Source organism: Pelodiscus sinensis, chromosome 17 (assembly GCF_052426305.1).
Source record: "Pelodiscus sinensis isolate ZL-2025 chromosome 17, ASM5242630v1, whole genome shotgun sequence".
NCBI lineage: Eukaryota > Metazoa > Chordata > Testudines > Trionychidae > Pelodiscus > Pelodiscus sinensis.
In genome coordinates this window covers 18457627-18476046 of record NC_143068.1, presented here as the reverse complement: position 1 = coordinate 18476046, position 18420 = coordinate 18457627, and the positions used below count along the sequence as shown (strand labels likewise).

Sequence of the window (18420 nt, the reverse complement as noted above, 5' to 3'; positions counted from 1 at the left end):
CATATGAGAAGTGGAGAGAGGAGATTGAAACATGGAGAAGGAAAAGGGTGAACACAACTGAGAGGAGCATGAGAGGGAAAGAAAGGGAACTGGCAGAGGTCCCATGGGGAAGGCTAGAGATGTTTGCATCCCCTCACCAAAGTCTGTTTGCATCCCCTCACCAAAGACTGAACCTTTTAATTTCACATTGAGGTCTGTTTAAACTGCATGGTGCCCAACATGGTGCCCGTGGGTGCCATAGTGCACACCGGGGCATTTATGTGCACCCGCCTAGTGACCAGGGCCAGCCCGAGCCATTCTTGCACCCTAGGTCCTGGGCATGCGCAGTGCAGCTCCCGGCAGCCCCAAAAGGTTGAGGACCACTGCCCTAGCCTAAGAAAGCTGCAACGGAGTTTGTGCTGTTCCCAGCTTTGCTTTGGGGCAGAGAGTTTGTTTGTTTATAACCAGAGAAAAGCAGGGCAATTAAGATAACAAAAGGTTTGTCATTCAGGTAATTGAAGGATAATTAGACGATCATGAAAACGTTGCCAGGTACTTCACTTAAAAGATAGGAAGGAAAGAGTAGTAATAAATAGTGGTGTGTTTCAAGGATCTGTATTGAGACCAGTGCAGTTACTGATTCATAAATGATCTTGAAAAGGGGTAAACAGTGAGGTGGCAAAATTTGCAAATGATACAAAATTACTCAAAATAGTTAAGTGCAAAGCTGACTTCAAAGTGTAACAAAGGGACTGCACAAAACTGGGTTATTGGCAACACAATGGCAGATGGAATTCAGTGTTGATAAATGCATAGTAGTGCATATGAAAAAATATAAACCCAACTATACATACAAAATGATGGTTCTAAATTAATTACCACTCAAGAAAGAGCTCTTGGAATCATTGAGGATAGTTCCCTGAAAACATCTGTTCAATGTGCAGTGGCAGTCTAAAAAGCTAATAGATTATTGAGAATCATTAGAAAAGGAATAGAGAAGATGGAAAATTGCCTCTATATAGTCATGTGCTGTAAGAGCCAGCATAGATTTGCAAAGAACAAATCATGTCAAACCAATCTGATAGCTTTCTTTGACAGGATATCAAGCCTTGTGGATAAGGGAGAAGCGGTGGACGTGGTATACCTAGACTTTAGTAAGGCATTTGACACTGTCTTCTTATCAATAAACTAGGCAAACAACTTAGATGGGGCTACTATAAGGTGGGTATATAACTGGCAGGATAACTGTTCTCAGAGAGTAGTTATTAACGGTTTACAATCATGCTGGAAGGGCATAACAAGTGTGGTCCCGCAGGGGTGTGTTTTGGGACCGTTTTTGTTCAGTATCTTCATCAATGATTTAGATGATGGCATAGAGAGTGCGCTTATTAAGTGTGCAGATGATACCAAGCTGGGAGGGGTTGCAACTGGTTTGGAGGATAGGGTCAAAATTCAAAATGATCTGGAAAAGCTAGAGAAATGGTCTGAGGTAAACAGGATGAAGTTTAATAAGTACAAATGCAAAGTACTCGACTTACAAAGGAACAATCGGTTTCACACATACAGAATGGGAAGTGATTTTCTAGGAAGGACTACTGCTGAAAAGGATTTAGGGGTCATAGTGGACGACAAGTAAAACATGAGTCAACACTTGTGACACTGTTGCAAAAAAAGCAAATATGATTCTGAGATGCATTAACAGGTGTGTTGTGAGCAGGACAAAAGAAGTCATTCCTCCACTCTACTCTGCGTTGATGAGACCTTAGTAGGAGTATTGTGTCCAGCTCTGCACACCACATTTCAAGAAAGATGTGGAAAAATTGGAGAAGGTACAGAGAAGAGCAACGGAAAATATTAAAAGTGGAATTCAGTGGAATTTTCAGGTTGGAAAATAAATGACTAAAAGATGGGGGGATATGTTAGAAGTCTAGAAAATTCTGAATGTTTTGGCAAAAAAATTAATAAGGAAATGTTATTTACTCCTTCACTGACATTACACAAAGTCACTCAATTAAATTTACAGACAGCAGATTTAAAACAAACAGAAGAAATTATTTCTTCATGGTCAACCTGTGGAACTTTGCCAGGGGATGGTGGAAAGGCCCAACTATAAAAGGGTTCCAATAAGTGCAAAGTAAGTTCAAGAAAGTTAGGTCCATCAATGGCTACGAGCCAGGATGGGCAGGTGTGGTGTGCATAGCTTGTTTGCCAGAAGCTGGGAATGTATGATAGGGGAATCACTTGTTCATTCCCTCTGGGGCCCCTGGCATTGACCACCCTTGGATGACCTGATAATAGACTAGATGGACCATTAGTGTGACCGAACATGGCTGTTCTGATGTTCTTATATAGAACCCAGATATATCTGCCAATTGCTATAACCCACTAGATTCCCCTCCCCTCCCCTCCCTTAGCAGATAGAACGCAGGGGCCCTGACAGTGTCTCTCTAAAGAATTTGTAACAAAGTAAAAATCCATTACAAATGTAAGGCTAATCTGTGTCCCTTAAGTGTCTTGCCACAAGATGCCAGAACATGTTAGTGTTAGAGTTGAGTGGATCTAATATTTATTTAATTTTCTTCTTTCTTTTATATAGGAATTAAATACAGTGCTCCTGTCAGCTAATTGCTAAACGAGCTGCAAAAAAACCTAGTTTTCACTGCCTTAGTAGCCCCTGGAAAGAGATGGGTGTGTGTGGGTGGGTGTGTGTGAGAGAGAGGATGGACATGGTGGTTGGTGTCTCCCCTACCCCCCAATTTGCTGCTTGGCCAGGCCCGCCAACAGGAGAGGGCAAAGGGGGCAACTGCCCCAGGGTCTGGCAGTTATACTGCAGCAGCACCTGGAGGCCAGGGCCCTTTAAATCATTGTGAAAGTGCCACCCCATGTGCTCCATGCAGCCCTGGGGGGGCGGAGGGGGAGGACGGTACAGAGAGCTGGATGTCCCTGGCCCTTCCCTTCTGGCAGAGGCCCCACCCCTTCCTGGATCAGGGAGCCACTGCCCCCCTCAACTCCCTCCCTTTGGCCAGTACTGAGCATGCTCAGCATCTCTACTGAAGCTTCTGTCCTAAGTCCGACCCCCCATTGCCCTCCCCCCCCCACTATTGTGACATGCACAGGTGGCCACCGCCCCGAAGTCTGGAGGGGCGCCCCTGGGCAGTGGGTCTGGGCCAAGCATGAGAGGGCGCGGACGGAGTAAGGGTGGAGGAGCGGGCTAGGGAGGAGTGACAGGGATAAAGCGGAGGGGAAAGACCAGCGAGGAGCCAAGTCACTGTCCAGAGCAGCGAGCGAGCGTCTGGAAAGGGGCTGAGGGCAGGCAGGGAACGGGAGCAGGGGAGACCCTCACACCAGCCTATTCCCCCAGCCTCTCTCCCTCGCACCGCACCTACTTCGCCCTTGGCTCCCCCCCGTGCAACCTGCATGGCTTCTGCTCCAGGGGCAGCTTCGGCGAGGCGGGCTCGGGGCTCCCTGCCCGGCGGGGCGAAGGCAGAGGGCGGATCCCGCTGGCTGCGTGAGCCGCGGCGCTGAGCCGGCTCCACTCCCCAGTCCGCTGCAGCCGCCAGCTGATGCGCGGGGGGCTCTTTCGCGCGCCTCGCTCCCAAGTGGATTAAAACTCTTGCCGCCGAGTTTCTGGGTCAGGAGGATTATTCCCCGGGCCGGGGGACGCCTTTCAGCCGAGGGGCTGGATTCCGCTCGGGCGAGCCGCCCGGATGGCTTCCAATTTTAATGACCTAGTGAAGCAAGGGTATGTAAAGATTAGGAGCAGACGTTTAGGTGTAAGTATTTGTGCTTTCCTTTTCCGTGTGCGTGTGCGCCGCGCTCTCGTGGGTTGCTCTGCGCCTTAGCGTGGTGGGGCGACGGGGCTGGAGGCGGCGTGCGGGAGGGCTGCTGCTGCAAAGTGCTCTAAAAAGACTAAACCTTAGTTCCTCCCCCTCTCCCCCACTTTGTGAAGGGCGCCAGGGAAACGCCTGCTCAGCCCTACTGTGCCAGTCGCACTACAAATATAGAAACAGCTCGAGGCGCAGAGCAGTAGGCAGCAAAGAAATCCACTTGTTTGTTTGTTTGTTTGTTTGTTTGGGAAGGGGCAGAGCAGGACATGGCTTCTGTTCTATTTAGGCACACAAGCGAACTCTCCATTGGCTCTGGGTCACTTAGTGTCATTAGCTTTGCCCTTGAGATGCCGGGCAGGATCTGAACTGGGAGGAGAGTTTCCGAAATATGGAGGAGGGAGGGGATTGGGTTTTGGTGTCTTCTTTTAAAAACCTGGATGGTGGTATTGGGCAGTTTTTGAGAATCACTGGGGGCTGGGAGCAGCAGTGGCATAGATGGAGGGATATTAACTAATCATCTAATAAACCATCTTGTTAGTCTTTAAAGTGCTACATAGTCCTGTATTTTGTTTCGGATATTAACTAAAACTTTCTTCGGGGTTAGATAGGAAGGCCTGCTTCTTAAGGTTTGTGTACAGGTTGAAACTGAAGAAAATGAATCCTAATGAATGAAAAGTACGAATTTAATGGCTTAATTAACTTCATAGAATAATAAAATACTAGAACTGCAAGGGATCTCAAGAGCTTATTAAGTCCAGTCCCCTATCCTCACCAAGCACCATCTAGATCATCTCTGATAGATGTCTCTCTAAACCAGTTCTTAAATATCTCCTATGATGATGATCCCACAACCTCACTAGGCAATTTATTCCAGTGTTTAACCACCCTAACAGGAAGTTTTTCCTAATGTCCAGCCTATCCCTTGCATTAAATCCTCGTGTGGGTGTTCTTACACTGAATTAAGCCCCCTTGAATTCTATATATTAAGCGTTAAGGACACTTTAATTCTGAGAGCATTGATGCAAAGGTTAACTAAGGGTGTGAATTTAAAGTAAATTAGGAATAATTTTCCTGATTGGACCCCCAGTATAGACAAGATCTTACTTTCTGCAATGCAAACTTTTGATTTTTGGATCCAGTAAAATTTGTGTCTGTCACAACCATGCATCTTCCCTGAGGTTTGCAGTTGCAGATGCTCTGATGCCAACTGCACAGTGCATTCCTACATAATGATGGTTTGCATTTGTGATGTAAAAGCTCAGGTGGGTTGAGGATTGAGGGGAGAGAGATTAACGTTCTTAAAGCACTCTAAAACTCTCTCTCCATTGAGTTTTATGAGTGCACAATAGATTATACTTTCTGATATATTTGTCTGTCTGCAACTTCCTTGTCTTTTGAAATTCTGTATTTAGTTACTATTGTGAAATGTTTATGGCTTTAAATGTGGGTACAATGTATATTAGCACATCAATTCCTTGCGGAATGTCTTTTGGCTTTTATTCTCCTCTCGTGTGATTAATTCCCATTAGCATTATTGAGACTATGGTGCTGCTGTCTCTTTTCTGGGTATCAAAGCATGGCAAGCTACCTAAAAGCTACAGTTAATCATCCTTTCAGGCTTCAAAGCATGGTTTTTATTGAATAAAATGTGCAACCTAGCTAGAAGGCTGTTTGAGGTGGGGAGTAGGTGGGTTCATAGAATACATTTTTCTTTTGGATGTACTTGCACTTCCTTTATGAGAAGTTAGAATTCCTTCTGGTTTTTATGTATGTCAATATGAACAGCACTTGCATTTTTAATTCAGCAAATCTGAATCATTCCTAATTTTTGAAGCTTTACCCTGAGGTTTATCATGTGGGAATTTATTTGAAAGATTCTGTAGATGTCTAAACGTTTTTGCTGGTTTATTGCATGTCTGATCTTTCTGATCTATATTTACTTGGTACATATAAATTATGTTATACAAACAGACACCGAAGGAAGTATAAAAGGAGAACTTTTCATAAGTGTTGCATAAAATTTGTATTGTGCAGTCTTCTGACAGCTAAAATACAGTGCTGCTTGTAATTTCCTCATGTTCATGGAATCTGCACAACTAGTTTTGGAAGGATTAGCTTTTTTCAGTAAATATTGGTAAACATTGATTTCAATGTGTATACACAAACACATGAAAAATATTTCCATTGATAATTGAAGTTTACAGGGTTCAAAGTAAGAAAAGTGCTGATTATGAGTTTGATTTAAGGATGTTTACTTTGCACATTTTGATATGTGATATCCATTGGTGCTTTAACAGTTATGAAGTATATTTTTTTGAATCACAACACCTGTCATTAGAAAATGCATACACCTTTCTACCCTTGTAATTTCTCCCAAATATAGAAACATTTTAATCAATAACAAAAAAGTTTCAAAATACATATAAGTATTATCCAGTGAAATTATTAATCTTATTCCGTGGTAGCCTTGCATTCAGATCTTTATTGTGAGTAACTTTTTTTTTGGTATTTTGGTATTTATCAATATTGAGTAGGAGGGTAAAACCCTTGTGAAGTAGATACAGATAACACAGTCCACATAATTTCCCATTGAAACAAAAAATGAGTACACCACGCAGTTCACAACAGATAATTAAACAGCCCAAACTTCCAAATAGCAGGTAACTATAATAGATAGATGTGCCAGAGAAGTGGATGGGCATGTAATTCATCCCTGCCAGTGGTCAGTGGTGGTAAGACCACTTGGAAAACCTTGTAGCTCGTTCTCTGTGGAAGAGTATTTTCAGTTTTTTTTTTTAGTATGTAAACCAGGGCTACTCAACTTTGGAAGCCCTAGGGACCACAATGATACTCTCAGCACATGCTGAGGGCCACAATTTAAGTGTGGTTTGCATATACATCCAAATATATATATGCAGATAGCTTCTTTCACACTGATGGACATGAATACAAAGCACTTCCTACAATGCCCCGGCACTCCCAGCACCACCTCCCTGGGGACTAGAAATGCCAACACCCTGTATCCGCCTGTTCCAGTCAGCCTGTCCGCTTTCCTCTTTCAATGCTCACCCTGCCTGGGAGATGCTTTGCTGTTGTGGAACGTGTTTCCAATGGAGGCTATGTTTAGAGGATCCCACCTATGCGCCACATGTTGAGCCCCAGGTAAACCCAAACCGCACTGAGGGCCGCAAACAAATGGGCCACGGGCTGCCCACAGCCATGTGTTGAGTAGCCCTGATGTAGATGGACACCTTTCTGTTGTTCATCTATTTAATTCCAGTTCTACAGATCATAACTAATCTCTCTGAAAGTTTCTCTTCTTTATATCAGATTTACTTAATTTGATTGCCTTTTGTGCCAAGTATTAATTGTAATTAACCAAGATAAAGAGCTTGGCAGTCTATTATCATCAGTTGATCTAAGATAGGACAAACATGGTGTGGAGAGTGCCCTTATACAGAGCACTCAGAGCCAAATGCTGAACAGAACCCAAAATTTGGATGATGACCTAGACTCTAAGTCAAGGACACACATTTGGACCTAAATTATACCCTTGTTAAATCACTGACTTTCCAATCCAGTGGGGGCATGAGTAATAGGCTTCCTATAAACACCACTTAAGGGGGTTAATCTTTAGTTCAAGTGGCCAAGGTTTGTGCTGGGGAGCTGAGGTTCCACCTTCAGACTAAACTCCCATACACATGCAATGAGTAATTTTGCAGTGTGTCATGGTCTCTCTACTATTACTCCGGATGGCTAATGCTAGAAATAACATGGCTTGCATTTGCTGTAAATGTCTCAGTTCCCCATTGCCGAGATTTTAGAGTCCACTTCATTTTAGTACTACTTACAGTAATTATAATTAATGTAAGTACTTAAATATAGGACCAGTTTGTGTAGAGAGTGCTGCAGCAGCCTAAGAACAGAACCACACCCTCTTGTAGTTCTGAACCACCACAAACCTGCCAGCATAATTCTGCTTCAGCCAAAGCTTTCAATGGCTTGTACGGATGCTTGGAGATGTCTATTTTTGGTACCTATGACCCCCATTACTGTAGTATCTGAACAGCTCGTGTGGGTATCGCAGTTTACAGAATGCTTGTTGAATGCTTGTTCTGTAAACTGCGATACCCACACGAGGAAGTGAGGAGACAGATTGAGAGAGCCAGACGTGTACCCAGAAGCTTCCTGCTACGGGACAAGCCCAAGAAAGAAACCAACAGAACACCACTGGCCATCACCTACAGTCCCCAGCTAAAACCTCTCCAACGCATCATTAGTGATCTTCAGCCCATCCTGGACAATGATCCCTCGCTTTCACAGGCCTTGGGAGGTAGGCCGGTCCTTGCCCACAGACAACCTGCCAACCTGAAGCATATTCTCACCAGCAACTACACACCGCACCATAATAACTCAAACTCAGGAACCAATCCTTGCAACAAACCTCGGTGCCAACTCTGCCCACATATTTACACCAGCAACACCATCACAGGACCTAACCAGATCAGCCATACTGTCACTGGTACATTCTCCTGCACATCCACCAACGTAATATATGCCATCATGTGCCAACAATGCCCCACTGCTATATACATCGGCCAAACAGGACAGTCCCTACGTAAAAGAATCAATGGACACAAATCTGATATTAGGAATGGCAACATACAAAAACCTGTAGGGGAACACTTCAATCTTCCTGGACACACAATTGCAGATCTAAAAGTAGCCATCCTGCAGCAAAAAAACTTCAGGACCAGACTTCAAAGAGAAACTGCTGAGCTACAGTTCATCTTTAAGTTTGACACAATCAACTCTGGATTAAACAAAGACTGTGAATGGCTTGCTAACTACAAAAGCAGCTTCTGTTCCCTTGGAATTCACACCTCCAGATCAGCTGCTAGAAGTGGGCCTCATCCTCCTTGATTGGATCACCTCATCATCTCCAGCCTGATCCTGGCCTGCATATTTATTCCTGCCTCTGGAAATTTCCACTACATGCATCTGACGAAGTGGGTCTTTGCCCACGAAAGCTTATGCTCCTACACTTCAGTTAGTCTATAAGGTGCCACAGGACTCCTCGTCGCTTCTGAGAATGTAAGTGGCACCTAAATGGTGGATGTAGGCCCCTATAAAACAGCAAATAAATCCTGATCCTTAGTAGGGATGTAAGTGAGTAGTTGACTACCCAATAAGCCTAGGTTTATTGGTTAGTTGAGTTACTATTCGACTAGTTGCTTCTACCCCCCCTCTATTAGAGGCAGCAAGGTGGAGGAGCAGGAGCTGGTGCTACGGGGAGCCAGCTTAAAAGCTGGTTCCTCCCAGCACCATCTCCACGGGGGTCAGGGGAGGCACAGGTGCAGTGGGGGACTGGGCGCGAGCTGGGACTCAGCTGTCCTGGCTTGCACCCGGTCCCAGATGTGGTGCCTCTGCCTTTTAAATGTAGTAAGAGCCACCCGGCTCTTACATTTAAAAGGCAGAGCAGCAGTGGAGTTAGCTCTTGGGGCCAGGAGCTAACCCCTCTGAGACCCTGCAGTTTCCCCATTATCAACTACAGGCAGTCCCCGGGTTACATGGATCCGACTTACATCGGATCCCTACTTACAAACGAGGTGAGGCAACCCCGCACTAGCTGCTTCCCCCCAGCAGACCAGGGAGACGCGAAGCTAGCGCTCCCCTCCCCAGCAGACGAGGGAGACACAGAGCGGCTTTTCTCAGCAGACACCTCAGCTTGAGAATAAAGGACTGAGGGAAGTGAGGTGTGGGAGAATAAAACTGAGCTCTGGAGAAATGTTTGGCTAGAGTTTCCCTTACAATATGTACCAGTTCCGACTTACATACAAATTCAACTTAAGAACAAACCTACAGTCCCTATCTTGTACGTAACCCGGGGACTGCCTGTAATTGAGTAGTCGATGGAAATTCCATTGGCTACTCAATTAGCTGATTAAACACAATTTAACATCCTTAATGCTTAGATGTTTGGGACAGGTCACGTAGGAGGACTGTGGTGGAATCAGGGACTTGAACTCAAGTCTTGAGAGACCTTGGGTAATGTCCTGACCCCTGGACAGCCCTGTCTCGAGATGAGGCTACAATACATACATTATCACTTTCCAGATTCTATGTATTGTGGGGTGCAGTAGCAGTCACTTTTAACTCGTCATAGTGAAACTGGTAAATACAAATTACTCAGCAGCACTAGCAATTGGACCCAGATTTCTCAAGATTTCCACTTCTATATCTGTTAGGTGCCTGTACAAGTGCCATGTTCTTTGAAAATCTGGGCCATAAGTAACTTGGCATGCTTTGTGGGAAGTTGCATTTGATTCAGTAGGATTACTCATGCTTAGCTATTAGGGTTGCCAACGGTCTAATTAAACAAACCCGGATACCAGGCCCTATCCTGCTCCTTGTCTGAGACTTCTTCCCTGCTCACTCCATCCCCTTCTCCCTGCTTTCCACTTACTTTCACCAGGCTGGGGCAGAGGGTTGGGGTATAGGAGGGCGTGAGGGGAACAGCACTTACCTCAGGCCACTCCCAAAGATGACTTGCACATCCTTCTGGCAGCACTGCCCTCATTGTTTCCCATAGTTCCCAGCCAATGGGAGCTACAGAGTCATCACTTGGAGTGGGGACAGAGTGCAGACATCCCCTGGTTTTACCCATGGGGCCACAGGCACAGCGCCTGCCACTTCAGGGAGCAGCATGGTGCCGAGGCAGGTAAGCGTGTGGTAAGCCTTATTGCGCTGCTGGGCTGTTAGCACCCAAAATCTTCTGGTTTGGCTGATGTAGACTCCAGGAGACTGTGCATGATTTTGGGAGACTCCCAGCAAAACCAGGAAGGTTGGCAACCATTGAGTTTGTTTTATTTCAAAAACATAATCGAGATGAATAAAAGGATCTCTTCTTGTCTTTCCATAGGTTTATGGTTAGGATATAGGTCTTGTAGTTCACTCAAGTGTAACCCCCTTTTTTCTCCCTGGGTTACTCGGGAGCAGGTGTGCCAGGGCGCCTGATGGTCTTGACATAAAAGGAGATCCTGAGTACCCCAGTGGTGGTGATATTTGGTTGGGGAAAACCTATCCACCACCTTGCTGCAGTCCCTTGCTCATAAAGAATGTACAATGGCGGTGCCTCCACCTGGCTGGCCTTGTACACACTTACTGGTGTGCCTTGAGAGCCTCCAGGAACATACTCATTCCAGCAATAATCTGGATCTAATTCCAGAACAACAACTACAAATCATATTAATCTAGTAGATTACATTAAAATAAACAATCTTTACTTAATTTAAATAAACACGGTTTAACAGATTAACAATGAATAGCATTAACAAAGTGCACAACAATAATTGGAACTTATATATCTAGCATTTGCACTGCCAATATTGATCCCACCCCAGAGTATGCACACCCCTGGACTCAGAGTCCCAGACTCTTGCTTGAGTGGGCGCGCTTGAACAACTACAGCTGTAATGGAGATTCTCTGTAGGAAGTGTTTATGAGGGTCTAAGCTAGGCAGCAGCTCTGTCCCAGGCAGCACTTTCCCAAAAATGCCCAATTCCTTACAGCCTCATGCTGTGCCTATCAGAAGAAGCCTGATAGATCCCAGTTCCAAAGGCATCTAGTCCCAGTCTGTAGCTGCACTCTAACAGCCCCTGGACTGGATCAAACTCCTCCACAGCAGCCTGGCTCCCCTTCTGTTCCAAAATCCAAGGGCAGAGTCCCAGACTGCTAGGCCTCTCTTCTCATGCACTTGGAGGGTGCATCTAGACTACAGGCTTTTGTCGACAGAAGTTTTGTCGACAGATACTGTCGACAAAGCATCTGTCAACAAAAAGCATCTAGACTACATCAAGTTCTATCGACAACGCAAGCTGCTTTGTTGACATGACAGTGTAGACGCAAAGGACAGTGTAGAAGGCATTATTGCATCTGTCAACAGAACTCTGTCGACAAAAGACATTATTCCTCGTAGAATGAGGTTTACAGCCACTGACAAAACTGCTGAGTTCTGTCAATGTTATGTCAACAGAACTCAGCGGCAGTGTAGACACAGGTATAGTTTTGTCAACAAAAGTCCACTTTTGTCGACAAAACCCTATAGTCTAGACATACTCACATAAGAGTCACTTCCTTCCTCTTTTTCTGAAGGGCTCATGGGAATTGTAGTCTGTGAGGCTGGATTGCAGCACACAAGGTCTTTCCAGAAAATAAGCAGAGGCACCTTTAGTAAGGGGACTACACAAGCATGCATGACTGAGAGGAGTGATTAACTTATTTGGAATAGTTCGTTACACTCCAATATTATCCAATCCTACTTTATTTTGCTGGCTTCTATCTTGGTGTGTTGGACTACAGGAGTATTTTCCTGATGTATTCTTGAGTTAGATGCATTTAGATTGGAGAAGTAAAATACGTCAGTAGCTGTGTGGTGAAACATCTTCTTGCTTTTGTCTTCATGATATTGAGTTAGGAATGCTATTTTTATGGATATACAGGCAGTCCCCGACTTACGCGGATCCGACTTACGTCGGATCCGCACTTACGAACGGAGCTTTCTCGCCCCGGAAGTCGGGGCGAGAAAGCCCCGTTCGTAAGCTGCTCCGGTGCCCCTGGTCTGCTGGAGACCGTCTCCAGCAGACCAGGGGCACCGGGCGGGTTCCCGCGCTTCTGAGGCTTTGCCAGAGCAAAGCCTCGGAAGCGCGGGAACCGCTGCTGCTGCCACTTGGGTGCCGGTGCCTGTGGTCTGCTGGGGACCGTCCCCAGCAGACCACAGGCACCGGGACCCAAGCGGCAGCAGCGGGCAGGTTCCCGCGCTTCTGAGGCTTTGCCAGAGCAAAGCCTCAGAAGCGCGGGAACCCCCGCTGCTGCCGCATGAGACCCGGTGCCTGTGGTCTGCTGGGGCGGTCCCCAGCAGACCACAGGCACCGGGTCTCATGCGGCAGCAGCGGGGGTTCCCGCGCTTCTGAGGCTTTGCTCTGGCAAAGCCTCAGAGGTGCGGGGAACCGCCGCTGCTGCCGCTTCAGTCAAAGCGGCAGCAGCGGCGGTTCCCCGCGCCTCTGAGGCTTTGCTCTGGCAAAGCCTCAGAGGCGCGGGACCCCCCCGTGGCTGCGGCTTCAGTCAGGGTGCCTGTGGTCTGCTGGGGACCGTCCCCAGCAGACCACAGGCACCCAGACTGGAGCGGCAGCAGCGGCGGTTCCCCGCGCCTCTGAGGCTTTGCTCTGGCAAAGCCTCAGAGGCGCGGGACCCCCCCCCCGCGGCTGCGGCTTCAGTCCGGGTGCCTGTGGTCTGCTGGGGGCCGTCACCAGCAGACCACAGGCACCCAGACTGAAGCCGCAGCCGTGGCGGGGTCCCTCGCCTCTGAGGCTTTGCCAGAGCAAAGCCTCAGAGGCGCGGCACCCCGCTGCCGCTGCGGCTCTGCTCCCCCTGTCCCTGGTCTGCTGGGGGGGGGGGCGCAGCTAGTGTGCCCCCCCCCCCTGCAGACCAGGCTTTTGTTTTGGACTCTGGGGCAGAGCAGCTGGGGCGCTGCCGATTGGTCCTGCAGCGCCCGTGGGCACTACTGGACCAACCCGGCAGCACCCCAGCTGCTCTGCCCCAGGTCCTGATTCAGCCGCTGCTGGTCAGTTTCAGCAGCGGCTGAATCAGGACGTCTGGGGCAGAGCAGATGGGGTGCTGCTGGGTTGGTCCAGTAGCACCCCAGCTGCTCTGTCCCAGGCGTCCCCAAGTCAGCTTCTGCTGAAACTGACCAGCGCTGACTACAGGAAGCCCGAGGCAGAGTTGCTCTGCCCCGGGCTTCCTGGAATCAGCTGCTGATCAGTTTCAGCAGCAGCTGACTTGGGGACGCCTGGGGTTCTTAAGTTGATTCTCTATGTAAGTCAGAACTGGCGGTCAGTTTCAGCAGTGTCTGAATCTGGACGCCAGTTCCGACTTACATACAGATTCAACTTAAGAACAAACCTACAGTCCCTATCTTGTACGTAACCCGGGGACTGCCTGTATAGTGAAGTCATTAGGTGCTACTGTGTTTTGATCCTGACTCAGAAGCTGAATCTATGGCCTTGAGCAATTTACTTCAACTTTCCATCTTGGTTGTGTGTTGCTGGCTAAAATAAGACTCTCAGCTGAAGTTGGTGTTGGGTGTATTGAGCCACTTGTTGGTTGAGGGGCAGGGAGGAATTAGAAGTGAATGCTGGTGAAAATCCTCAGGAATAGAGCTGGCCGCAAATTTTCTGAAATGGTATGAGTGGCAAAATAGGGCTTAGTTGAAAACATCAATATTTTTATAGGAGGAACTTCTATTTTTCATTCTTTTTGTTTTGTTTTATAACTTAATTTTGAATCAAAATTTCAAGGTGGAAACCTTTTTTAAAATTGTGGCATTAATCCCGCTCTCTGATTCCTATGTGAGAGAAGCTGGGGGAAGAGTAGGAATGTGTGGTGGTGGGGAAGGGAGACAATTTTAAAACCCTGAAGAGAACTTCCCATTGGGAAACTTTCAATACAGGATTTTTCTCACTGAAATATTTAGTGTGGAAAAAAAATCCTTGTTTTGTGAACAGCTGCCTGAGGCTCATTCCAAAATGGGAAGGATTCCATGGAGAATTGGTCTAATGTTTTTGTCCAACAAACCTGGCACATGTTTAATCAGGGAATTGGCTCTTCCTCCACATTTTGTACCTAATTTCTCTAGTGTAAATTCAAGCTAATTCCATCCTTAGGGCTAATTCCATCCTGTACAGTGTTTCTTAAGTGCTGACGTTTCTATGAGAGTGGGATGCTGTTGAACAAGTTTTGAGAACCATGCCCACAAGCATCAAGTACTTCTTTTTGAAAGCAAACATTTATTCATAAAGGGAATCAGTGGCAAAATTCTGGAAAGCCAGTGTATAACTTGAAATCTAATTTGTGGTTTTATACATTTATCTAGAATGTACTTTTAAAAACCTGATAGTTCTTTATTAAATTAATGTAAATTGTTCCCATAGCAACATTTTTACCACATGCTTTCTCTGCAGAACATGATATATTTCTAAGAAAACACAACATTCACATCTGAGTCTTTCCATCCTCCCCCCCCCCCCCCAAAAAAAAAGCAGCTCTAAATGATGCCCCTGAAATGCATAAGGAGTTGCAGCTGGGTTGTACGGCTGGCAATTTCTTAGTATGCAATATTTTAAGATTCATTTCATTCCACTGATCACCTGCTCTGTGTTAATGGGCAGCAGTTGTTCCTTTGTATTTTGATAGTACTTACGAGCCCTAGTAATGGGTCATGAGTATAAAATGTGTGTGTTTTAAATCCAAATATTGTGGGGTGTTGCCTTGTTAAATAAGGCATGCTCTACATTTGTGCATGTGGTCCTTTATTCCTTCAAATGTAGGTTGTCACCCCGCTGCCTGGATACATACATTCAAATTACCATACCAGAATGGACCAGTGGTCCACAAAGTCCAGCTGTAATATACATGATTATGGCAAAATGGATCTTTTCTGAAATAAGAAGATTCCTCTTGTATTTGGTCAACATGATCAAAATAGAGGAGCTTTCAGTCAGATTACACAGACACTGATCTTGCTTTTTCATTTATATTTCTGAGACAAAAGATTCCTGTCTTTGCACTGAATAAGCCAAATCAGAAAAAAATGTAATGAAAACATTTGAGGATTTTTTTGCCTGACTATAGAGTTGACTAATGGCTCTATTTTTAAAAAATATTAAAATTAATCTTTTACAAATTAATGATACTTGGAACTTCATGGTGATTGACTTTTTTAAACATACAAAGTGCTCATATACACCAAGTGATAGACAGCAATATAATTCTCTAAGACAGGATTGTAATATATAGCAAAGGCCATGTCCTTATGTCACACCATGCTCAGTTCAGGAGTGGGGTGGGAGAAGTGGCTGTAAGTCATTTTTCTGCTTTCTTAATTCTGGTGATGGTTGGGGTCTAGAGCACCTGATGTTAAGGTGGCAGGATCACTTCTCTATGCATTTCTGGAGCACAGGATGCTTTGGCTATGTCCTCTATGTTTCCAGAGTGGGGAGGGGGAATCTGGTAATATAGAGGTAGCCAGTCTTATGTCCCTCCAGGATTTTCACTGTAGGGAATCCCCATCTGCCTTGTTAGGGCATCTCTCCAACTACTTTGTGCTGAGAAACTAGCCCAAAGACTCCTGTGTTCAAGTTCATAAAAATGGCCAGACTGGGTCAGACCAAATGTCCATCTAGCTCAGTGTCCTGTCTTCTGACAGTGGCTAATGCTAATTGCCCTCAGAGGGAATGAACAGAACAAGTAATCATCAAATGATCCCACTCCGTTCCAGCTTCTGACAATCAGAGGCTCAGAACACCATTCTTACCCATCCTGGCTAATCGCCATTAATGGACCTATTCTCCATGAATTTATCTAGCTCTTTTTTGAACCCTGTTAAAGTCCTGGCCTTTATAACATCCTTTGGCAAGGAGTTCCACAGGTTGAGTGTGTGTTGCGTGAAGTAGTACTTCCTTTTGATTGTTTTAAACCTGATACTTAGTAAAGATCCATGTCAGCATCATGAAATATCAGAGTGATATTATCCTGTGCTGGCTGTCTGGTAGGCGGACAGGACTAAAGCCCACCATCCTGTGCCCCCCAGGCGAACGGCCTATCCCCTAGGCCACTCCATTTGATTGTTGGGTTGAGTGCTTGCTTTAGTTGTTGCCATTGGTTTTCCTTTGCCTTTAATTACTGGAAAAAATACCCTATAGTCATTCTATTTTTAACAGCTACTTTATGACATTGAGAGGCTATTTATGTTGGCTGCTAGTGAGTGGATGTGTAACTTGTAAATTTAGATTGTGTACTTCTCTGAATTCTATGAGATTTAAAACCGACTGGTTTCTATGACATCTCTAGACTCACTTCATTTACAGTATCATAATGAAGGGAAACTTGCCCAGCTTAAATATTAGTTGTCACTAGAGATTTAGGAAAAATTAAAAATTATTAATCTTCTTAAAATATCATGGGAAATACGTAGAGCAGCACTTTCATATGCAAGATAAGAAGGCCCATATATTAGATGAGGATGTATTCATGAGAAAATTAGATTCTGAAAAAAAGCAAAGTATTAAAACCGGCTTTGACTGTCTCGTATGTCTTGAGGCCAAACACATACTGCGACGGAATTGAATTAATATATACACGGACAATTGTGTCTGAATCTCTTGCCATTCTAAATGCATTGGTCATCTTTGCCATTCAGCCTAATGTATTTGCTTTATAATGTTTCTTTAATGTCTGAGAGATTTCTGCTGGAAAACACATACAGCTCACTAATCAGTTGCATGGTATGGTTGCAAGTCAAAGAACATCCTGCAAATTGAAAATAACATGTGGTACTTTAAAAACCTTTATAGTTATCCATTAAGAAAACTATCACTATAATATGATCTGGTTTTATAAAACTATATTTTTGCATTGTATCATAGGGGTTGATAGAAATTGCAGGTCAATTCATTAAGTTCCATAAATTGTCATAACTCCATTAAATTTAATGAACATAATATGATATCCTACGGTAGCTGACGATCTGCATTTACACATCTGTGTACTGGTGCACTTAATCCAGTGATATGTCAAGATACACAGAACATAAGGAAACCTGTACTTGTTCCTTTGGCTATGTCTAGACTGCAAGCTTCTTTCGAAAGAAGCTTTTCCGAAAGACATATTCTGAAGAAGCTTATTTAGAAAGAGAGCATCCACGCAGCAAAAGCCCACCAAAAACGATGTGCTTTTTCAAAAGCGTCCACGTTGACTGGATGCTATTTTGCATCTATGTTGTGATTAGTATGGACTGAGTGGCCACTAGGACACCTGTGTTATTTCCTGCAGGCCTCTTCTTTCCAAAAACCACCCTCTTCTGCATCCACACATGCCTTTTTCTGAAAAACCTTTCTGTCGTAAGAACTCAATGGCAGTGCAGACACAAGTATTATTTTTCCGGAAAAATGACTGTTTCCCTGGAAAAATACAGTGTAGACGTGTCTTTGATGGGGGGATTGTTGAGCAATAGGATGGGAACCCAATATGCTTCTTGTAGCTGTCTAAATGCTCAATGGAAGATTGTTCTGAGAATCTTCACCTCTGCACTTGATAAGCCAGACACTTGAGCTGTTCTCACCATTGCCAGGTACCTGTCTGTCGATATTTGTAATGATTACATCCACAGTCACCCCATTCTGTGTTCATCTCACAGATATAGTCCCATCTGCTGAAGGGACACTTTTGTTGTGTGATGTAACAAACACCTTCCATATTGTTAGAACCACCTTCCTAGAGAGTCTGACCGCCCCACCTCCCCTAAGGTTTCTTCCTGTGGTCCTGCCTTCCTGAATTGGAGCATTGGGGTAACCAGGTCAGAGGTGGGATTACACTATACACCATAGTCATAAGTAATCAGTCAGCTTCATCTGTGATTTACTGTGATGTTTGTAGAGATGAGATCTGATCATTGCTCCTGCAGAAGGAACAGTCGCCTTGTTTAGTTCACTTTCAAAATTTACGAACGGGGATTTCTCGCCCCAGAGAACTAGAGCAGTGGGACGCTCCGCCAGCAGAC

At 45.2% G+C, this 18420-nt stretch overlaps 1 protein-coding gene across 2 annotated transcripts in view; it reads left to right on the top strand.

Moving 5' to 3' along the window:
* The first annotated feature begins 3122 nt into the window (after window positions 1–3122).
* The window catches only part of DOK5 (docking protein 5), a 111823-nt gene continuing 96525 nt past the window's right edge, over window positions 3123–18420 (top strand). For both annotated transcript variants that reach the window (XM_014579313.4, XM_006134664.5), the window contains exon 1: window positions 3123–3752. In XM_014579313.4, the coding sequence (XP_014434799.3) occupies window positions 3687–3752 (66 nt within the window). In that variant the 5' untranslated portion in view covers window positions 3123–3686. The remainder of the gene's footprint in view (window positions 3753–18420) is intronic.